Below are 24,162 nucleotides of genomic sequence, written 5' to 3'. Positions count from 1 at the left end.
AAGAACTGTAACGCCAAACAATTAAGAGATGTCTAATCTTTCGTTAACAAAGCATTCCCAAGTAAACTAGTACGAGGGTTGGTCCGAAAGTTGTTAGCAGCTCCGGCTCTACATGCGATCCGAACAACTAATAACTTTTGGATCAACACTCGCAAACCTCGTCTGCACCAATAACACACACTTTTTGTGTGGTGCTTGGTTACAATCTGGCTTTTAATTGTCATAACGTTTAGCACACTGCAATCGTGCAAATTCGTCGATGCAATTAGATATTTTGAGCAGGTTTTAAACGATTGTTACTTTTTCATTACTTATTATATTTTTGATGCTACACATACGAATACACACACACATCTATATCAAACACCACTTTAATAAAAAACAACTACACTACACAAGCAAACCACAAAAGATATACAAACCCTTTTTAAAATGTAACCTTTGTATCTTCACTATTTCATTATAATGTTTGCTGTCAACTTGCACAGTAAGATAATGTTGCCTTTCGAATATTGTTTATAAGGAAGTAAATTTGCTACGATCCCAATACGTCCGAGAGACGCCTTTTAAGCCAGGTCAACCCGGCAGGTTTGAGAAGAATATAAAACACATGGTTTCATATTCCTTTCCATTAGATCTGATCTTTGTTGAGTTCATCAATTTCTTGTTCCTGTCGATACTGTAATTGCTGTTTATAAATAGTCGAGTTAGCACCTGTTTCCAATGCTGATGGCCAGCTGTTTGTTGCAGGGGTGATGCAGGCCTCCATAGCCGGAGGCTCGAAGCCGGAGAAGCGGTACTCGCCATGTTTCCGCGAGGAGAACGGCCGCAAGGCGTCGCTCGGCGGCAAGCGCAAGCGCGACGACGTGTTCAAGTGCGTATCCGCGCGACGGAGCCGCGACCCAATCCTTGACACTTGTCATGTGTCCTTTATCATATTTCAGAATTCTGGCGACCATCGGCTGCCGTCGCCATTATTTCATATTACATATCCCACTAACGTCGGTCACTCCGCGCCCGTGACTGTGACCCGCGTCGCTCGCTAGTGGTAATGATATTTGATTGAAATCAATTATAACAAGATACACCATCTATGTGTTTCAATATTTTAATATTTATATATACGAATTGCTGAGAAATATTGGTGGAAAGCTACAATGTGACTTTTTCCTTTTGCAGATTTAAAGTTCACCGAAATGGCAATGCTAGCGAAGTGCTTAAGAGCATAGCGCACATGGACAATTCTAATAAACAATGTAAGTATTCTCTTGGTATTTCAATCACAAATTCAAAAAAATTATAGCATCTACCTCCTACACTGATAAATGTCGACAATATAATCTCTTAACACTAGAAGACAGACGTAAACTTTCAGACATGAGGTTTCTCTTTGATATAATTAATGGTCGCATCGATTGCCCACAACTGTTGTCTGGCCTATCATTTCGAGCCCCAAAGCGTCGCACTAGACATACCGCCCTATTTCATGTTCCTTTTCACGTGACTAAGTATGGTGACAATGCAGTGTTATCTCGAATACCTCGTTTATATAACATGGAATTCTATTCTGCGGACCCCTTTCTCGGATCTAGGAATAAATATATGAACAATATCTACAAGACACTTTCAGAAAAGTACAAATAAAATTAAAATTAAGATTAAATTATTCACCAGTCTATTTAGCCTGTCCATCGGACACACACAATTATGTATATATAAATATATCATTAAATTTACTTCTATGAGTATTACCATGCAACTCTTCTTTTTTTTTTTTTATGTTAATATTTCTAATCTACTGATGTAAAGTCATACAATTGTGTAGTATTGACATACCAAAATAAACGATGAACTGCGGATTTATTGAGGCATATGCACTTAAATAAAATGAACAATATTTGTACATACATATAATAACGTCACATCAGATCTTTACGTCTACGAACTTATTGACGTATCCGTCTTGGCTAAAATTTATGTATTTATATAGAATCATAAACTCATAATTAATGATGAGCATGTTGTGATGAGCACACTGTCTTATTAAAACTGTTTATTATGATAATACCTAGATACGAATTACGTTATTCTAAGTAAAATGTAATTAGTGGATAACTGTCATTGGCCATCTGTTATGTAATCACTCATATGTAAAACTTAAATATCAATAAATCAAATCAAATTCATTGTTTGGTCACCTTAAATAGATCTGACATATGATTTTCATTGAAGTGAACATACATTTAAATAACGACGAATCCTTTGCAATTATGGTATTAATAAGTAAATTAGTCTCGCAATCTCGTTCTTTAACATGAGAAGCACTATCGCTGGGAAATATTCTAACATCTGCCCCGCTATAGATATAGGTATAAATGAGCGATTCTTTCGTTTTAAAAGCGAACAATGGGTAACATATCACGCGATCAGCATTCCTACGAGCGGTTTCATGCAACATTATCGATCTCTTGTTTAAAATATCTGTGACGGTCAGCTGGATCAGCTGAGTTCAGTAATCTTTGTTGTAAAACATAGAATCGCGTAATCGGGTGACGAAACACGATAGGACAGCTATTTTTATCTTTGCATGAAGGTGCTAATATGTGCTCTATGGCTATGTTAATAAAGAAGGAATCGAGGTGCTATGTGTGATTAACGCGGTTTACAAATGCGTGTGGTGGCAGAAACTGGGTTACAGTTCTAATTTCGTTGATTGTTAGTGCATCGCGTTTACCCTATAGACGTTTTTGGATATTTACGTTCGGTTGCAGCACGTGTCTCTAATCAAAATCAGATGATTAATCTGTTCATCGCTGCTTAAAACTTGTCAACGGACGGCGATATTGGCAAATTGTCAGCCTACTTGTCGGCTCAAGCCAAACGAATTGAGTTCCTATATGTGTAACATGTGCTGCGTTAACGTTAAAGTCTATTTAGATTAAAATCTTTACAGACTTAAGAGGATGAACAACCAACCTTACCTAAATGAGATTTGTATATATTTATTTAATGGTAGCGAGCACAATGGACATTTTTACTGACCTTGACTTGAGCCGCTTGGATACACGCCAGTTGCACCAATATTAGGTACGAATGGCAGGAGTGCCCAATGTCCACCCACGGAGCGTTGTCTGCGACCACTTTTGTCAGTGTGTCACCACGATGTTTACCTACAATTCCTACTCGTTGCAGCATTCTTAGCCGGTTACTCTTTGCAGGGTAGTCGTCGAACAATAGTACACCGTTTGTCCTTAGCTTAACATTGAGGGCTGTACGCTTTGATTTTGTTAATCCAGGGGTCGCCAAACTTTTCAGAAAAAAAGCCAAACGTAGTAGAAATCACCAGTTTTAGGAATAGCAAAGATCCGCAAATGGTGTTTTCAGTGGTTTAAGGGATCACAGTATTTTTTTAAGAGCTGCAATCGTACCCGCAGCACGTGAGCCGTGGTTTGTCGAACACTGGGTTAATAAAACACTAAAGAGCGGGGCTCTTTGATATGCGGCCGAAATATTTGATTTAATATGAAATTTGGTCGCACTCGATCTCATAACTATACCAACGGAAGAAATAGTGGCCTGTGCTCACGACAACTCGGTCAAATTCCCTTTTGGGGAGAGGCCCATGGCATTTTGGCCACTGATCCGCCACTGGTCGTACTAATAGAGAATGCCGTTGTTTCAGATTTCCTGATGATGGAGAATATAACGTCATCCTACCGGCGGCCGTGCATCCTGGACCTGAAGATGGGCACGCGGCAACACGGAGATGATGCCAGCGCAGAGAAGCGGTCCAAGCAGATCGCGAAGTGTGCAGCGTCTACCTCCGCTTCGCTCGGCGTCAGACTCTGTGGCATGCAGGTAATGTACCAAACAATCTAACCATACTTAGGGAACTGATCAACGTCACGAAGCAGAGATATATGAAACTTCCCCATACAATTAAATTTTGCGAACGCTTTAACGGTGACAGGCGGTTTGTCACTGTTGTTAAGTATAATTGTATGGGGAATTTATAATTCACTGCATCAGCCCGTCGATCGCGGTTGCTGCAACTGACCCTTACACTCGGCTATCCTGATAATGGGCCCGTCGTCGCACTTTTACAGCATGTCGCCTCCATATACCAAGATGCGCGACTGGAGAACATGATATCCATTAAGGCTTTACAAATAATCCAAACAAATTGTATTGGCTCTTAATTTTCCAAAGTTTAATATATACAATAGTTTTGGGATTTTTCCAGATTGTTAGGTATCTCACTTATCTATTGCTGGAGTTATTACTTTTTAAATCTTTTAATTCACGAAACATATTTATTTTTTCTCCCAAACCTTTTATGTCTAGAATAAAGCTTATCTAAGAATTTGTGTTAGAGTTGTTATTTCCTTTATAGATTTATTAAAAGCAACGTAAATCGGCCAAACTTAGTAAGTCGTAATAAATAGTACTTGTTTCAATTTGTACCTTCTAACAATCACCCGAGTTAATGAGCTCCGACCTCGCCCCGTGAAGTGATTTTCTGTAACTTACGCATTTCGGGCTCATGAGTTCAAGGTCGTGATTAGTTATTAAGGTTTCTTAGGAGCAACGACCGATAAATACGTGTCGGGCGTAGTTAATGACACGCATTATCGAAACTTAGTAGGACATTTTTAGAAATCTCATAATCATCTAATACGTACAAAAGTGAACATATATTGTTATACAGGTTTGTCAGAGTCAGGGTGAAGGTAAAACAATTATCTAGTCTTATCATTTCTTGGAAAAAGTAATGGAATTCAGTTCATATCCTGCTCAGTTAACTGGAATGCATTGTAAATAGGTACATATTTTGGATATTTCTAGAGTGTTCGATTTACCAGTTACTCATGCTCTTATATTATAACTTATCTTATTCAGTATCGACTTAAATTAATGCCTATTGTGCGTTATCGTTCGTAAGGTATAAATCCAGTTTCAGCCAGTTCGATATTGTTAGCTATTGAATAATAAAACAGTCGCGGTTTGGAAGAAGGTCGAGTGTCAAAGTCAGAAGTTTAATAATTATTATGGCAACTATTCCACGCGTATGGCTAGAGTAGATATTTATGACTCTTTTACTGAAATGGAAATTTCCATCGATGTTGAGAGAAAACAGTTTATTTAATCAGTGGCATTGGGTTTAAAAAACTTATGAGCCTTGTGGAAATGTGGACGATCACAACTAACAAGTCATTGCGTTGCGTATCTACTATAGATACCTACTAGTATTTTATCTGCAGTTTATTCAGGTTTATAATATTGCAACTATACTGTCAGTCTTAAAACGTTCACGATCATAGAATTTAAAACTTAATATTTTGTAGGTATGGCACGGTTTACGATTGCATAAAAGTTAGCCATAAAGTCCCCGCGACGACCGTACAATGCACCAGACGTTTCTGAGCGACCTATACCTAAAGTGGATGTGTGTTGTGATGGAATATTTTACTGCCAACCAAAGACAATATTATTATCAAAGCAAACACTCGACGACAGTGAGTCAGACAGTTTTCCATTTCGTTCTATGATTTTATTATGGTGGTAAACTAGATTTAAAACGCTACGGCATTACTGAAACACGCGACCGAAACGGATGTAATTCATGTATTGTGACGTTTTAGGCAGCCCATATCTATTAATAGTATCCGCCTATTGGTATTTAACATTTAACTGTAGTATATCAATGAAATGTATTCATAAGCATATACATATTAATACTTAAAATCTAGATAAATAAGCCAGAACTGCATAGCAATGTTATTATAGCTTATCAGCAGGTGAATAAATAGGTTCTTTTACGTGATAATCGTAAATATAGTTAATCCACAGGCTTAGTTATCAAGTGCTCGACCAAAAACTTTTTCTGGTATTTATTTCTTTTAGCGATTAAGTTCGTTGGGGGCTATAAATAGAAAAAACGCAAGCATACCTTTTAGAATGGAAAGTAATTATTGTGAATATTAGCTCTGGTTATTGTTATTTGAAGACAGTGGTAATATCGCAAACTTTAAGAGGGAAGAATAGCTTTGCGATCCTAACCGAACGTACGTACATTTTTGATGAATCGAACAAATTTGAGAATAAAAGTAGCGTTATTTCGTTAGATTCACAAAGCATTCTTCCCTCCTAAATGCTCGGTTCAAAAATTAATGCAGCTGCTGCTGCTAGCAAGCTGCAATAATTAATAATTTTCCATATAATTTATACGACCATTTCAATAAATTTTTAAATTTGTTTTTTATAGCTTGACTAGGGACTGTCTTATTTCAAACATACTTTCTTAGACACAGAGAATCATAGGTACTGTCTTTGTGTTAGGCTAGTACTAGCATCCTAAAGAAAGGGACCAGTATAGATCTTTTGTTCTTATTTGATAAAAAGTTTGGTTTGCCAGAATATAATACCTATAAAAATTAATAGATGCCGTCACTCCGTCTATGACACCCTGCCATCTTGAATAAGACGTTTTCGTGTGTTAGGCGAATACTCCTCAGTAAATTCATCATTTATGTCTGAATAATGAATAATATTCATATACATACATATTATGTCTTTTTATTTACCACATACGCGCTATTAGAATTTCAACTTTAGCATTCCGATTTAAGGTTCAAATTAGATTACACTTTCAGGAAATGTTACCTGTCTTCAAATTAATCATCAAAGCTGGATTAATTGGAATATATTTGGATTTTTTGGGAAAATCTTATAGATTAGTGCGGCTTGGAAAAGGGTTAAGCATATTACAGGTCTACGCCATGAATTCAAAAATAATAATTTGCCAAAATAGGGATATGTAGCACCATTTGTCACCGATAAAACGTTCGCTAAGTTTTGTTGCATACAGTTTCCTATTTCACTGTCAATGATATCGATCAGTCTGTCAAGTGTGGTCGGTGCAACTGGTCCTAAAAGTCCACAACAGTTTGTTATTTTACAAATATGTTCTATTGTTGTAGGTGTACGGCGAAACCGGCGTGTGCGTACGGCGCGACAAGTACTGGGGGCGCGCGCTGACGGAGAACGGGCTGCGCGAGGCGCTGCGCCACTTCTTCGCCGCGGGCGCCGCGCCGCGCGCGCAGGTCGTGCGCCGCGCGCTGCGCCGCCTCGACGCGCTGCGCCGCGCCATCGCCAAGCAGACCAACTACCGCTTCTACTCGTGGTCAGTGCTCTTGCCTTTAGGCTGTACAACTAGTTTCATAAAAGAACACACCTCACACGTTCACCGCTGCGCCGTTGTCAACGAAGTCAGTGATTTCTACTCCATTGAAGGTGAACACACATTGACAGTAATTTAATTCGCTTTTCGTGTATTCTATATTAAACGAATATATTTAGACGTTTAATTATTGTAGCGCGAAAACCACTCGCAAAGTCAGTTGGTTACTCAGAAAATAATTCCAAGTCGAAAAATTATGATCTGTATTTTAAAAATGGAAGAGGAATCTCCAATATTTGGGATATCTTTACACCAGATTTTCAAACGAAACCTCAAATAAATCAGATGTCGTTTTATTCCAGCTCCCTGCTGATAGTATACGAAGGTGACACGGAAGAAGTTGATACCTCTTGCGCGGCGCTGTACGACGCGGACGCGGACGCATCCAGCAGCTCGGCCGAGCAGCTGCCACCCTCACACTTCGACATGTCCACGCTGCACGCCGGCATCCCGGACAGGGAGCGCGAGCCCTTCCAGCCGCACTCGGAGGTTAGTCACAGACGTTTTCTTATTCCGGCTCCCTAAACGTCCAGCAGCTCATTCGAGCAGCTGCCACCCTTACACTGTGATATGTCCACGCTACCTTGTTCAGAACCAACGTTATCTTAGATATAAATTGTATTGATAATAAAGAGAAGTAAATCTTATCGGTGCTCGTCATTTGAGTCGGGAACATGTCCTGCAACATAATGTTATTATACTAAAAATTTATTTTGGAGAATCTAAAGTATCGTCCTTTAATTTCAGGAAACGATGGGCGGGTACGAGGAGGGCGAGGTGGGCGGCGCGGGGGCGGGGGCGGGGCACTCGCCGCGCCGGCAGCCGCCCAGCCCCGACTCCACGGACAGCTGGATGGCGTACTCGTCCGCCTCCAGCGAGTCGTGGCGCGGCGACCCCGAGCCGGCGCCGGAGCCGGAGCTGGGCAAGCGCGCGCGCACGGCGCCCGCGCCCGCGCCCGCCTGCGCGCCCGCGCCCGCCCGCGCGCCCGCGCCCGCCTGCGCCCCCGCGCCCGACGAGCGCGTCGACATCCGCATGATCGACTTCGCGCACACGGCCTACGCGGGCGCCGCCGCGTCGTCGCCGCTGGCCACGGCCACGCCGCACCACGGCCCGGACGGCGGCTTCCTGACCGGCATCGACTCGCTCACGCGGCTGCTGACGGAGATCCTGCAGCCGGACAGTTAATGACCGGCCGGCCGCCCCGGCGCGGCGCGCTCAGTGAATGTTGCCGGCCCGGACACGTTTATTTAATCTAAAGGAGTACTATAATTTTAAAGTGGGACCCAGTAGGTAAACTCGATACGTTTGTATTTTTAAGTATTACGTTTTAAGTTATTCCAGAATGTTGTGCTTTGATTTTTTCCCATTAAATTGATCTGTCCATTGCGGTTCGCCCGAGGCGACCGTATTTGGTAGACGTTCCCGTTCCTAGTGTGATCGCCGGATTACCGTGTTCTACCCTCTTGTTGTTGTGCATTTAGTTCCAAAAATGGTATTGTAACGAGCACCTAAAATGTAGTTGTACTAAATGTTTTAAATAAATAACCCAGTCGCTGAAACCAAAGCCGGAGTAGCAGGTGAACCGGAAATATTTGATCCTAAATCTAGTGAGATAAAAAAACTTACGATAAACATTATAGTATTGAATTGACGACAGACCGCTATAATTATAACGTACATAAGTGTTTAGTGTTCTCATAGAATTTCATTGAATGTGTCGATCGTCCGTAACGAATACTTGAAACTGATTATATATTTTTTTGCAACAGTATTATGAATGTTTTATAAATAGTGAGAATGAGTGTAAGATTCGGATTGGAGAATTTGTGAATATTATCCTAAACGGTGATGCTGTGCCAATGGTTAGCTATTTACACTGTAAATGAACGACATAAGTTGTATGTGAGTGTAATGTGTAAATAGGAGTGAGTGTCAGTGTAAGCAGCTACGCACAAAGGCGTACCACTAGCGTTAGTTAGCCAACATTCCTTTGTGCTGCATTCGTCATTGCCCTTTAAATTTTTTAGTGGGATAAATTTATGAAAAGTACCTGGTTTAATTAGGATGCTAGGTTGTATTGCAAATTATCATTTATGTCTGTTATTTTTAATAACCGTATGACACTATTTTGTTAAATAAATTTTAGGTATTTTAATGCTGGTTTTATTCTTTAATTGCCCTGCTGATGTTAGAATTAGAAAGGACATAAGGACGATAAAGCTCATGCAGAACGTGGAGTGATTTCCATTTTGTTCCATAGAACACTGATGTCATGCCACAAAATAATATAATTTCCTAACTATTCCATAGAGCGTAGAAGCTAATTTAGCAGCGATTTTGATAGCCCCAAGCAAGTGTTATTTTAAACGTCAAACTTCTATGAAATTATGACGTTTAAATAACACTTGCACAGTCTAGGCTATCAAAATCGCTGCCAACATAGCTTGACTTAGAATTTCAAGTAATCATTTGTTCTACAGAACTGTTAAGATATGGAACAAAATTATATGGAGATAATGTACAATACGATCTTTAGTCCTAATCATCCTATTATTACAAAATCGTTACCGATCCTAAAATGTAGAGCATTTATAATTCAACCGACTTATGTTCGAACGTAAATCTCTATTCAGAGGCGGCCGAAGGGCTACAGGGATCAGAACCGGTTTTTTGCAAAAACATCGAAATAACAATATATTTCTGTTTATTTTATACTCTAAATGTAGGACTCAGTTGTGTTTTCAGATAACGACTTCGTATTATTAGATTGCTTAATTAGAAATGTAGTAATTAACAAAGAACGGAATAATACCGTTTTCGTTCCCATACAAAAAATACCGGTTTCCGATCCCTGCACGCTAGCTAACGCGGACGCCCGCCGCGTGCGCTATTTGTAGGTGAAATCCGCCGCTCGCGTCCGCTTCAGTTAGCGTCGCTCATACTATTTTTCGTTAACCCGCTCGTCCGCTCCGTGCACCCGCGCCAGCTAGCGGAGGCCCTTAGGCGTAGGCAACGTGGGCCACCGCCTACGGCCTCGCGGTCTGAGGGGCCTCACGACTCATATCTCGGACACAACGTAAAAATGTTCGTTAAATATTTCTTGCGCCGCCAGAGGGCCTAGCTAAATGTACCTTGCCCACATAAAATTTTGGTCTTGCACCGCCACTGTCTCTATTGATGCTAATCCGCACATTGTCATTCCCCGTTTTTTGCCATGTGGCAAAGAAAATGAACTACTATTTATCATCCTAAGTACCGTACAAATTAAACTAGAGTTCTGAATAATTGTAGAAATTTAATGAAAATTTAAAGGAAAATGCAAATGCGCATAAAATATCGCTATGTGCACGACTGTCCGCAGCGACGCTAGGTGGCGTGACAGTCATGCTGCAAATCTAGTGGAAAACGACAAATCGCTACATCTTATAAAACAACACACACTAAAGAGTAAAGTAAGTATATAGGAAACCCAAACTCAAAAACTATTAAACGGATTTTCATACGATTTTCACCTATCAATAGAGTGATTCTTAAGCAAGGTTTAGGTTTAGGTTAGTTGAAATATGACGATGTTTGCTAATGAAGTCTGACAAAAAAACACGCTGGCTAAGAGCATTAACCGAAAACGCTGTTCAATCCGTTTGAGATATAACAACATAATGTACGGAGGAATTATCTTTCTTTCATTGATCTACAAAAAAGTCCCTGAAGGTGTATGTCTATCTTTAAGAGTAATTTACTATAACCATTCTTATCTTCTGCAAAAAAATCACATAATATGTGATATTTGCAAAGCTATTTACACGGATACAGTATTAATTTTAAAATTAAATACGTTAGTTATATTAAGAATTTCACACAGATTACAATAGGCCCTTACACCTTAATGAATATCTCGGGAGTAATCGTAAATTAAAGTTCCTTTTCGAGCCATATAACTTGTACGAAACGTTTAAGACGCTAACTAACGCTAACCTTTGTTAGTGCCAAATTTTACTCAATGCGCTGCGATCGCTTTACTTACCCCCACCATCAGCCCACCATGCACTTCAGTGCCAATAGGCTTGGATCGTATGTACGAGGATAAAATTAAATAGCTTTACTATAGTCAGGCAAGCCCTTTCCGTCAATAGAAAACAGCGGGAAACTAAAAAAAAAGTAAGCGTGCGTTGCTTTCTCATAAGAAACTTGAAGTATATTAATATTTCTCCTTGATTTTACCGGTCGTTGTCCGGTCAGCATATTTCTTTCTCGCTCTCGTAACCTTCCAGAACTGAACAGGCCCCGGACCGGACCAAGGTCGCCGTCTGTTACAGCTTTAAGTTTGGGCCTGGCTAAAGCCACAACTTAACTACGCGATTATCGACGAAGCCAGAGATGTGCTGAACCAGTGTGTACGCCCCCTAAGAATCAGCCATAGACTAATAGAATTATAAATTAAAAAGAATATTTCCCGCCGATTTCACTTCACTTATTGTTTCAGTCGAGCTGAATGCGTATCTACTTGCTTCTTTATAATTTTCGTTTGATTGCAAAATAATCAAGTAAGTAAATATGGAAGAACCAAATGATGTAAGAGCCATTGAAAGTATTTCAGCTGTAGTCGGAGAATCTCAAATTAAGATTCTTCTCTCGAATCAATGTATGAAGGGTAAGTATTTTTATTTGAAAAGATACAATGATGTAGTAATAAAAATATACACGTACATAGATGAGTTACACGACTTACAGGCAATTGATCAAAAAGTATAGGAAAGACTGAAATAAATTGTTTGCACTTTTGTCATTTCTATTCTTTTTACTCATAGATAGTGCCAAAAAATATTTATAAATTTCTACTTATTTTTAATAAACAGCGGTGACATTTTTTTATTTCAGCTCAAGCATTTCTAGTGAATAGACTTACAAAGCAATTTACCCGCCAGAAAGAAATATCGAAATTTATTAGTAACGACAACTTGAAACTTGAAGCCGAAATAAAAAATGCCGAACAAGAAATAAAAAGGTAGGTTCATGATTATGGTTGAAAATTAGTAGCGAATTAAAGTACGTACTTTGTTAGGATAACCTTACGTAACATCGGCCAACCCCATCAATATCGGCCACCTCTTTTCCATAGTTTCTGTGGCGAGCGGCATTAGGTCAGTTAAGTAACCTATTCGTACTGTGTTAGAATTGTCTAAAAAACCCAAATACAGTTTGCGTTGTTTTATCACAGAGTTCCCATGGCCACCTCTGATTCCATCATCATAATATTGCATTGTCATCCGATTTACATTGATTTCATGTATGCATAATATCAGTTCAATCGAAAATCGGGAAGTGGGTCAAATTTAGCTTCCAAGATTTGACCCACACTAAAGGTTGTGATGGGAAATGCTTAGTAATGCGCAACTGCATTAGTAGGCCATCATCACGTAGGTGTTCACACAAATGGTGCTTAGCTCATTGCTGTCTCGTAAAACATTTGCGATCGACGTGAAAGTAGTTACAGCCGCGGCTATTTATTTGTATACTGCTTACAACTAGGTACTATAAAAGTGTAAGCGACTAAGTTATTATACCTATACTAGCTGTTGCCCGTGACTTCGTACGAGTGGATTTGTATGTTGGTGATTATATACATGAGCATAGACGTTATGCATACAAAAGTTAGCAGTAGGGACGGTTAATCACTTGCCAATAATTATACTACGCATGAGATTTGTCTGACACAACCTACGAAGTTTCAAGCCCCTAAGTGAAAAGAAAAAGTTCTCGATATAATCCCTCTCAATTCCTTAAAAAGATTTTCAAGTCCACTATTCCGATCGAATGCAACTTTAAACCCTTTTTTCACCAATTTAGGGGATTAATACAAACTTTCAACCCCTTCTTCACCACCTTGAAGGATGAATTTTCAATAACGCTGAAATTAGTTTCTTCTTTTTTAATCAATTATCTGCTTACGAAAGTTCAAGTTCCTAGATTAAACTAAATTTTGAACCCCATACAAACTTTCATCCCCTTTTTAACCATCTTAGGGGTGGAATTTCTCAAAATAGCTTAAAGTCAAAGTCAAAATATTCTTTATTCAAATAGGTCTAGCAACAAGCACTTTTAAATCGTCAAATTTTACAAATATCAGAGCAATTTATTGATGCAGTTATTATTGTTCTGAAAAAAAACATTGAATTTATTATAGATATGGTAAACTTAATAATAAGTATTTCACAAAAGGATCATCAAACATCAAAATTGTATAAAAATACTAGTCTAGAAACTTTCTAGAATAAAATCTAAATGTCAAAAATAGGGTATGTATATATATACATTGAATTATCAATTTCATCATTATTAACATACTTAACAATAAATAATTCATTCTTTACAATCACACTTAACCCCACGGTGTTTCAACATTCATGTAGTCTTGTGTGCTATAATAGGCTTTAGAGATAAGCTTACGTTTTACATAATTTTTAAATTTACTTACAGACAATTCAGTTATAATATTAGGAAGTTTATTGTAAAATCTTACACAATTACCCATGAATAATTTTTTAATTTTATGGAGCCTAGTGAAGGGCACTGTGAGCTTATGCTTATTTCTAGTATTAATATTATGTATTTCACAGTTTTACTTATTAGCTCTTATACACTTTATAAATACAACCTAGTGTGTAAATTTCAACTTTCTAGCATTTGTAGTTTTGGCTCTGCGTTGATGAGTCAGGCGGACAGCCTAGCTAGCTAGACTAGCTGTTGCCCACGACTTCGTTCGTGGGAATCTTATCTTGAACATTTTACATCTTTAGTATGTGCAAAATATTTATTACAATACTAATTTTATAATCTCAGTAGCGGCTTTGCATTGATTCAAACTTTCAACGCATTCTTAAGTAATTAAGGGGATACATTTTGAAAACTTGTTAAGGTTTGGCGCCTAGCCTTTTTTAAGACATGATTTTCCGAGTTATTTGAACTTAACAGATTAAACATTAAAGGTACTACTAATTCTTGGCGTTATAAAAATAATTGTACCTTAGCGTTTTTTTCTTAAAAATGAAATCGATAACTTGAAAAATTATAACGCCTGCTAAAATTGTAATAGCAAGCAAAGTATAAAATTAGTAAAACTTTGAAACCACAAATAAAATGACTCATAGTATAATTGAATATGGAGGTACAAAAAAGGTAAAAAAAATTGGCTTCTATAGAATTTATCAATAACCACGGGAACATAGCGTAATAAACTACACCCGCCATTCTGACTGTCAGGATGGCGGGTGTACTGTTTTTTGATGATAACTTTATGTACCGTGAGGTACTATTTTTTTTTAACGGAGGTACTAAATAGGTACTAATTAGGTACTTAATATGGTATGCTTTTCATTTATTTTTATTTAGGTACACCCGCCATTCTGACTCACCTTTGCGTTACTTAAAAAAATCAACTCGTACTCCATCAGGTGATGAATTTTTATAAACGCTGAAATATGCGCATATACAAAGTTTGAAGTTCCGCATTTGAATTTTCTTATTTCAATATTAATTTTTAACCCTTTTTTCACCACCTTAGGGGGTAAATTTTCAAAAACAATTAAATTAGTTTATACTACGTCGGTGGCATACAAGCATACGGCTCGCCTGATGGTAAGCAGTCTCCGTAGCCTATGTACGCCTGCAACTCCAGAGGAGTTACATGCGCGTTGCGTTGCGTTTTCTTGTATTTTAATAAATTATCTTTTTAACGAAGTTTTAAATCCCTAGCTTAAAATAAAACTTGAACCCCATTCAAACTTTCATCTCCTTTTTACCTCCCTTAGGGGTTGAATTCCCATAAATGTTGAAATCATTTTTTTTGTAGTCTATTATTATGACTATCTTAGAACTTTCAAAGCATTTGTAATGGATTCAAACTTTCAATCCCTTTTTAATCCAGTTATGGGATGAATTTTTCAAAACGCTGAAATTACTTTTCTTGTATTACTTTTATTATAACAATATACAAATATACAAAGTTTCAAGTTCCGCACTCGAAAAACACTTTGATATCCATACAAACTTTCAACCTCTTTTGGACCACCTTACGAGATGAATTTTCAAAAACGCTGAAATTATTTTTCTTCTCTTTTAATAAAATACCTTTTTACGAAATTTCAAGTTCCTAACTTACCATAAAATTCGAACCCCAAGACGAATTTTCATCCCCTTTTAACCCCCTTAGGGGTTATATTTTTAATAATGTTCAGTTAATGTTATTTTGTTATCTTATACTATGCCTTTATAGGTAAGAAGTTTCAAAGAATTTGTAATGTATTCCAACTTTCAACTCCTTTTTAAGCCAGTTAGGGGTTCAATTTTTAAAAACGCTGAAATTACTTTTCTTGTGTTTTTATAATATGAAAATCACTTTTTTTGTGTTTTGATAATATGCTGATGTACAGAGTTTCAAGTCTCCGCACTCAAAAAATTTTTTTGATCTAAATACAAACTTTCAACCCCTTGTGTATCACCTTAGGGGATGAATTTGCAAAAACGCTGAATCCGTTTTCTTGTATGTTAATAATGTATCGTTTTACGAAGTTTCGAATTCCTAGCTTAAAATAAAACTTGAACCCCATACAAATTTTGAACCCTCATTTCATCCCCTTAGGGGATTAATTTTGAAAAACCCCTTCTTAGTGGATACTAACGTTATAAACGCTACCTATTGTTAAAAATTCAGCTCTCTAGGTCCAACGGTTTGGACTGGGCGTTGATTTAAGTGAGTCAGTCAGTCAGGATTTTAACGTTTAAGGTGCGACCAGACCGCAGCTTAAAAAACGGTCACGATACGGAATCGCAGTGACGCGTCGTATGCGTACCGTTTTTGACGCATGCTCCCCACACCGCTGCTTAAAATACGCTGACGCACCGTAAATTGATCTGCGTAAAAATCGCAAAAAATATTACACGGAGATCTTATGGCAGACACCACACCGGTGACGTAAAAGACGCAACTGTTTTGTAAATGCAGCGTTTTTTACGCAAAGATTTGCGAACAAAAAAGATTCGCGTGAAGCACGTCACTGCGATTCCGTACCGTCACCGTTTTTTAAGCAGCGGTGTGGGGAGCATGCGTCAAAAACGGTACGCATACGACGCGTCACTGCGATTCCGTATCGTGACCGTTTTTTAAGCTGCGGTCTGGTCGCACCTTCATATATATAGATAAAAGAAATGGCGCAAAAGACGGTGGTGGATGCTGACAATCCACTAGTCAAAAGGTTGGTATCAGTATCACAACTAAAATATTAAACAATAGGCGACTGTGTGAATCTGTGAACATCACAGGCCACGTTACGCCACCATTCCAAGTTAGAGTCAGACCAAGCTAACTCATCACAGACTTGGCACGCGACAATGCAAGTATGGCAGTGCCACCATAAAAAAAACCTCAGATTCCGCCCATTTGTTACACACTATCACTGCATATGCGTTTGTGCAGTTTAGTTTAGACGGATTCTACGTTAATCAGGACACTTTAGTCGATTGTTGGTTGGTGCAACGAGTTCTAAGCTAATGGTCCCTATCATTTGATTCCAGCTTGTTGCTGGCTTATGAAAGTATAAAATCGGCAAATGTAGAACTTAAAAAAGAATGGCAGTTGGCCAAGGAAAGGACGCAGGAAACGGCGGAGCGTATACAAATTGGAGAAAAAAAATACGACGAACTGTGGGAGCAATGCAAACGCAGATACGAAAGTATTAGCTTTGTGCAAAACTGGATGCAAGCTACTAAAAAGAAGGAAGCTTTACAGGAAAATATTAATGTACTTGAAAAAGAAACTAGAGGTCTTCTTGATGAAATTAAAAATAAAGAAAATATGATATCGGAATTAACCAAGAAGCGAATAATAGAATTAGCAGAATATTTTGTATACGAAAAACCGAAAGTTGAACAGGACATCTTGGCTCTATCAAAAGAAATTAAAGAACTGAATGCTGAAATAGAACAGCTCATGAAGAGCCAAGATACTCAAAATATCCAAAACAAAGGTAAAGCGGAAAATGCAGAGGCTAATCTTCGAACACAATCTCAGAAATTGAGCGAAATTAAAATTGATGATGGCTGGCTAAATTTGAACAAGAATATAGCCAGCAGTGTGACCTTGGTATGTTGACTAAGATCAGACAAGTAAATAATTAGGACTGACATTCTCAATACAATTTTGCGTTCCTAGGTGCCTAGCCAAAAATATATTGACGACAATTCCTTTTCTAATCGGGTTGTTTAAATTGATCATCCCGTCTGGACCAGCCTTATTTCTCTTTTACTTCAATTAAGGTGTAATTAGAGTGACAGAGAAAGATGCTCGCAATTTCGAAGTGTTGGCGGTACTGGCGGTAGGCCCTCAGCAGCTTAATGTACAGGCCAGTCCAGACAGGACAATTTTCGCCCAATGTCATTAAATTGTCTCATCAAATCATAGTATGTGCGTATTTATGTAAAATGTTATTTCTGAAGTACGCAACTATTAGGTACATATTGAGATTGAAAAGATTAAATAATATAATACACTAAAATCCTAGATGAGTATTGCAGATTTTTATATTGATTGACATTTGCATGCATTTCAGATGCCGAAGCTGCAGCTTACGAATATCGACTTGGATGTAATGAGTGTGAAATTAGACCAGGTCACTTAGAATTATTCCGTATCTCATTTATTGGCATAATAAGCACAAATTACACCGTCAACGAGAGTGAATACGGATGGCGGGGTGAATAGGGACATCACGGGGTTGGTCTGTGAGGGACATTAACTAGGAATGACGTTTACATCTTATCCTCATCAATTGTGTTGAAAATGATTAGATTGAGGAGATATTTCATTATACAATTTGTGTGGGTAGTTATTAAGACATTATCAGGTATTCACCCCTGTTGACGGTCTGTAAATTAACATTATTTAAATATTAAACCTGCACTATTTTTCAGATTAAAAAGAGCGATTTAATTACACCAAGTCCAGTAAAAAAAGTTACAACAGGACAAATTTTAGAAATTGGATCGCAAACTCCTGAAAAAGCATCACGTGTTTCTTTATATTTCCAAAATACGGAAACCGCCGATTCGATCGGTGGAAGTAACAATCACAATTACTCGAAACGTAAACTGATAAACATATTAGAAGATATCAGGCTTGACAAAAGTGATACTTATAATATCATATCAAAGGTTAATGTAAATAATTTGCAAGGGATTTCGGAAATAACCGCTCATCCAAATAAGAAAAAAGATACACTCACTGAATCTCCGAACCAACAGGTTTGCAAAGTATCATGAACAGTTAAAGTTTTAACATAATTTATTTGGTACCTAAACATTTGTTATTTTTAGGTCCAAATTCAACCCCAAGAAGCTGAAATAGAAGAACTCGATTTAACTTCTTCAAACGTTGAACACATTATACTGCCACCAACCGGGTTTTTAGACCAATTAAAGGTAAAGCTATTCATAAATAACTTACAAAATTAAGGTTAACATTATAAATGTGAAAGTTTGGAGGTCCGCAGACGAACTCGCGAGCAGAGGCTAATAGTTAGTTAAAAAAATATTTTCACGCCACTGTTCGGAAATGTGGCAATAGATGGTCTAAAACTAAGCTGGAATGGAAAGAAGGCAATAGCTGTAGCACCAGTGGTGGTTACCACTACTGCAATGCTTCATTATTATTATCATCTGTTATTTTATTCGTAATCATTGTTCATCATCTGTAATTGGTGATGATAAAACGTATTTTTTGGCGCAACTTTTTCCTTAAAAAATAAAATTAGGTTATTTATAGGACCAATTACTTGTTAAAAAAAAGAAACGTCAAAACCATTCAGTTCACGCCACTGAAATATCCTACAGGTCTATGGTTCACGCTTAAGGCGTTTTTTTTTTGTAGCTCTTTGTTTCTTTTTAGCAAAAACGCTTCTAAGTTTAGATTTGTTATGAAGCAAACAACAGAAAAACACCTCTTAAAAGTGATAAAAAAAGTAAAAAAGGCGGGATCGCAAAATACTTATTGAATTGGATAGTGTAAATTGTGTTTAACAAAAAAATAAACAAGAAACATGTATCTACGCTGTAAAAATGAGTTCTTCTAGTGAAGAAAATATAAATGTTTCAGGCAAAAATACATCGCTTTCTTTCAACATTTGTCCTCACGCCAATATAAATATTATAATTATGCAAATGTTTTCTTATTTCCTCGCAGTAGTCGCGAAAAGCACTATGTAATGCTTTGGCCGGAAGCGCTAAAGATGGACTCGTATTATTACTCAAATTCACTCGTCCATCTTTAAGCGATTTTCCGGCCTCTCCTGCAATACCTAGTCAAATGAAAAGGGAAATACATATGGCACCAACTTCCCCTAGACTCCCAGAGTAACCACCTATTTTAAGTACGTGCCCCGCAGAGCGCACTGATCTCAGAGCGCACTGTATTTCAGAGTTCTCAGGAAAAGAAGAAAACAGTAACCTTTGAATTACCATCTGAGCAAAAAATATCATTGGAACCCAAGATGTGTGGTCAGAGTCAAAAAGAAGAAGCCGACATTGAAAACGAGGCAAATGGAACAATAAATAGCAGTCCGATGAACGAAAGCGCGGGCAGCGAAGAAAGCTTCATCAAAATGAAAGACATGATTTTGAAGAAACACAACTTGGATTTGTCCCCAACCTTTGTTTACGGCAAAAATACAATCACGCCTCAGGTAACCCCCTTCTCATCTTAGCCATTTCACGGTCGTATCCTGAAGCATCCCGAGGTCTGCTTTTTATATAACTGGTTTTTGCGTTATCAAACCAAACATTACCAAACACCAAACATTTAATCTGCCAAACGCACAGGTAGTTGAAACTAAATAGAGCTAGTTTTTCTAATCGTCTTTTAATTTTAAGTTGAATGTCCTTTAAAGTTACCCGCCACCTATAGGTACTATGGGATATGAGAAATCTGATAGTTCTCCACGAGATACTTTAGTTATAGGTATTCACCGGTATATTTTACAGAAATACGAGGAGGTTGTGAAATCCAGTTATTTCAAACTGAGTTGTGAAGATATTCCTTCTATTTCGGGAATACAGTCGGGCACAGTGGAACCTACCAACGAAGTAGATGCAATGGACTGCGATGAGCCGGAACCGGTCGACGCAACAGAAGATGAAGTTGAGGGAAATGCTGTAGAAATGGAAGTTGGTGAAAATGTTATCTCTAGTGTGAAGGTATATTGTTTTCCTAACCCCGTAATTCACTTCGTCGCTTGTTTCCTGGTTGCACTGTTTGTATCTCTCTTTGAAATATTATGTCAAATTCAAATGGCGCAGCAGCGCAAAACACGAAGCGGCTTCAGTGCAAAGGTAACATAAATCTATGGCTATTACCCTTGATAAAACCTGAAACTAAAAACGAATGAAATATTAATAAATTGAGCCCTTGCTAAAGTAACTGAGAAATTTAGAGAGGATGCAAGTTAAACATCTTTATTATGAGCTCGTCTGCTGTTAACTAAGACGCCATTTGTATTAAAATCTTGTCTCATTGAAGTACGATACAGAATTTACAAATAGATAAAAATTAAATTACACTAAGTGTATCGTAAATTTAAGAAGATCGTTTGATTAAACACTATCCCCTTATTCATAAACGTCTACTAAAGTTACGAAGCCGCTAATAATCGTTTGTCCCTTTCCGACGTATTGGTATGATGGAAAGGGACAAACGATTATTAGCGGCTTCGTAACTTTAGTAGACGTTTATGAATAAGGGGGTATACAGACATTATTATGATAATGAAATTGCAGGAAAATCGAGAGCATATCGCAAGGCCTGTAACTGGACTTCTATTTAATCATGGCACAGGCCTCCCTGACTCTCTGGACGTTTCGATCAGTACAACCGGCTTCGAAGATGGCGATGCAGACTACCCTCAATGTAATATTCCTGTTTCAAAAAAGCATAAACAGTCATTAGGTACGAGTAGGTAGAATCGGACAAAGCTAAATCCCGTCACAGACGGAGCGATCATATACCAAAAGATATCTTATAGCAAGGCATCTTAAGATACTGTGACGTCTTGGCTCCGTTGTATGACATGGTGGTAAATAAAACAGATTGTGATCGTATGCTTTGCGACCCAGCTGCTCGCTTGGCACTCGACAACGGAGTGTCGACTTGCATTGCACCTGATTGCAGGTAGTTTCGCAAATACTTTTATTGTGAAATACCTTGCGATATATATACTTAATCTATCTTCTATATTTTTATTTGCGATTAATACTTCGACTCTCTCACAATGTAGGTACTAGGCTAGACAGACCGCGATATATATTTTGGTATGGTTGGTGTGTGTGGTGCTTAGCTATACTATATCTGCCTATATATAATATATGTATATAATCGCGCCGTCTGTGACGGGCTTAACTCGTGGCTAATTCTGCATGGCATTTGCAATAACAAAGTGTGGCAGTGTCTCATAATGGCAAATTTATATGAAAATATGACGTTTATAATGACACCTTCACTTGTTCTGTTCAAGCCGGTGCAAAATTAGCTAGACGGACTCTACCTAGTCTACCTACTAATGTGTATCAAAGATGAGAAAAAAATAAAGACAAAGATTTAAATAACTTCAGTTCATGTTACTGACTTTCTTACGCATTATTTAATTATCAGCGAATTTATGCAATTTGTATGATGACTGAAGAATTTCAGCCTGTATCATTTCCTTGCCAGTGTTAGTACGAGTAACAAATCAAAGTAGGTGTCACGTAATCAAAGTAATTAAATTGTTTTGGTTGTAGGTACGGTCACGTCTGAAAATATTGATACGGACAAAGTGCCAAAAATATGTATACACTACCGTAATATTTGGGCCATAAGGTCGTTTTATTATGTGACACCAGTAAGACAAAGTTGCCAAGAGGATAAAACATAAAACATTTTTCAGATTCAAGTCTTCTTCTGTCTCCTAAGGCTGACTTGCCAATGCCTTCAACTAATGACAAAGCCAATGTTGTTAGCCAGGATGTGCCAAACTTCCTCTCAGGTATGTTTATTTTATAGTACTGAATAAATTTATTTTTATCTTCAAAAAAAAATTGCCAAAAGATTCCATTCTTATTTTTAAAATGTGTAAATCGTGAAAGTTGAAATCAATGTAATGTAACTTATTTACTGAAAAATATTAATGTTTTATATTTATGCAGGGATATTTGTATTTTATATTATAATATACCGGATGGGCCCTGTAACATGAGCAAATAATCAAATAATAACATATTATGTGGGCTCCTCTTACACATAATACACATATACATCTCTATCTGCAATGTACAATATCATCATTGATTGACATTGCTTGTTACGCTTTAGACATAACAAAATTTGCAATACATTGCGTCTTAGGCCGCCTTTACACCTGTAAGTTACTTTCGTAATATTTATGTAACTTACTTACGGTTGCATTTACACTTAAAATAAACTTACAGTAAAAATGCTTACGTAAATTTTGTGAGTTTAAACTTGCATAAATTATTACACGCCCATTTACATATGCTTACTAAATCAGTAATAAAAATGTCCACTCATAGTCGCCACGCACAAGCGGCTGCTGCATATTAGTACATTGCGATACAAGTGCGAAAAATAGGAAATTCGAAACGAGTGGCGATAAATTAAAACACGACCGAAGGGAGTGTTTTAAATCTACACGAGTTGCGAATCATCTATTCGCACATGTATCGTACAACGTTTTACAGTACATATGGACCTTTAAATGTTTGACACAGTAACGTAATATGCTAATTTGCGCACTAGAGCGGTAACGTAGCACCATATGTACTGTAAATAATATTATACAATCAAAGGCGAAAGCAAAAGAATGCTGAAAGAAAATGCTGGGTAAAACCTTGGCTAGAAAAAAGAATGGCACGAGATGCGTTTGAAAATCTTCTGAAGGAGTTGAGAATGGAAGACTGAGCCCAATTTTTCAATTTAGTAAGAATGAATGCTACAAGTTACGAATATATTTTGGAAAAAGTTGCACCTATCATTAAAAAAAAACCATACACATTTTCGACGGGCAATTTCACCACCTGAGAGACCTGTAAGTTCTCAACTTATCAATTTAGTTCTATAAGCTGTGAGTCGCTTCCGTAAACAAATACGAACGTGTTTAGACTTGTAATTTCCCAATTTACGACAGTAGTAAAAAATACAGTAAGCTACTTACAACAAGTGTTTACACTTGAAAATTTATCGTAAGTCGCTTACGTAAGTGACTTACGTAAGTAAAACTTACAGGTGTAAAGGCGGCCTTATCAATTTAGTTCGATAAGCTGTGAGTCGCTTCCGTAAACAAATACGAACGTGTTTAGACTTGTAATTTCCCAATTTACGACAGTAGTAAAAAAATACAGTAAGCTACTTACAACTAGTGTTTACACTTGAAAATTTATCGTAAGTCGCTTACGTAAGTGACTTACGTAAGTAAAACTTACAGGTGTAAAGGCGGCCTTAGAATAAACTTTAAAGTAAATAACAAATTAAATTCAACTAATTTTTTTAAATCAAAACAAGGTATTTTTAAAAGTTGCAGAACAAATTTTGGCCAGAATGAGGAGGAGTAAGAGTTTTATTTCTTGGTATAGTAAATAATATTTGTTTATATTATAGGATTGCGGAAAACAGGACTATCCTTTTTTGGAAATATGGCAGGAACAAGTTCTAACACAGAAAACACTGCCACACCAGCTGGCAATAATTTTAATTTTGCATTTGGAAGTGATGATAAGAAAAAGAGAGGTGGACTATTTAATATGTTTAATTAAATGACATCTAACAGATCAATAAGGCAACTGCTATGTTATTAAGTTTTCAAATTGCTTAGCTTTTAATTAATTTT

At 37.5% G+C, this 24,162-nt stretch overlaps 2 protein-coding genes across 5 annotated transcripts in view; both read left to right on the top strand.

Moving 5' to 3' along the window:
* The window catches only part of LOC133524356 (inositol hexakisphosphate kinase 1), a 69,328-nt gene extending 59,933 nt beyond the window's left edge, over window positions 1–9,395 (top strand). For all 4 annotated transcript variants that reach the window (XM_061860332.1, XM_061860331.1, XM_061860330.1 and 1 more), the window contains 6 exons: window positions 751–874; window positions 1,180–1,256; window positions 3,683–3,858; window positions 6,981–7,183; window positions 7,543–7,729; window positions 7,988–9,395. In XM_061860332.1, coding sequence (XP_061716316.1) covers window positions 751–874; window positions 1,180–1,256; window positions 3,683–3,858; window positions 6,981–7,183; window positions 7,543–7,729; window positions 7,988–8,425 — 1,205 coding nt within the window. In that variant the 3' untranslated portion in view covers window positions 8,426–9,395. The remainder of the gene's footprint in view (window positions 1–750; window positions 875–1,179; window positions 1,257–3,682; window positions 3,859–6,980; window positions 7,184–7,542; window positions 7,730–7,987) is intronic.
* Window positions 9,396–11,524: 2,129 nt separating this feature from the next.
* LOC133524378 (myosin heavy chain, striated muscle-like) lies at window positions 11,525–24,088 on the top strand. Its single transcript, XM_061860359.1, has 11 exons — window positions 11,525–11,891; window positions 12,119–12,245; window positions 16,811–17,378; window positions 17,845–17,904; window positions 18,206–18,535; window positions 18,608–18,712; window positions 19,708–19,971; window positions 20,270–20,482; window positions 21,062–21,191; window positions 22,207–22,305; window positions 23,934–24,088. The coding sequence occupies exons 1-11, from the start codon at window positions 11,795–11,797 to the stop codon at window positions 24,086–24,088; spliced, it is 2,148 nt and encodes a 715-aa protein (XP_061716343.1). The 5' UTR covers window positions 11,525–11,794.
* Window positions 24,089–24,162: the final 74 nt, after the last annotated feature.

The sequence above is a fragment of the Cydia pomonella genome, chromosome 13 (assembly GCF_033807575.1).
Source record: "Cydia pomonella isolate Wapato2018A chromosome 13, ilCydPomo1, whole genome shotgun sequence".
Lineage (NCBI taxonomy): Eukaryota > Metazoa > Arthropoda > Insecta > Lepidoptera > Tortricidae > Cydia > Cydia pomonella.
This window is presented reverse-complemented; position numbering and strand designations above follow the sequence as displayed.

Bases quoted from the DNA above. Each gene is read 5' to 3' on its own strand.
- LOC133524378 (XM_061860359.1), top strand. From the start codon at position 11,795: ATGGAAGAACCAAATGATGTAAGAGCCATTGAAAGTATTTCAGCTGTA. The intron at 20,483-21,061 runs GTATATTGTTTT...ATGAAATTGCAG, and splicing joins ATGTTATCTCTAGTGTGAAG to GAAAATCGAGAGCATATCGC. The intron at 22,306-23,933 runs GTATGTTTATTT...TTTATATTATAG, and splicing joins TGTGCCAAACTTCCTCTCAG to GATTGCGGAAAACAGGACTA.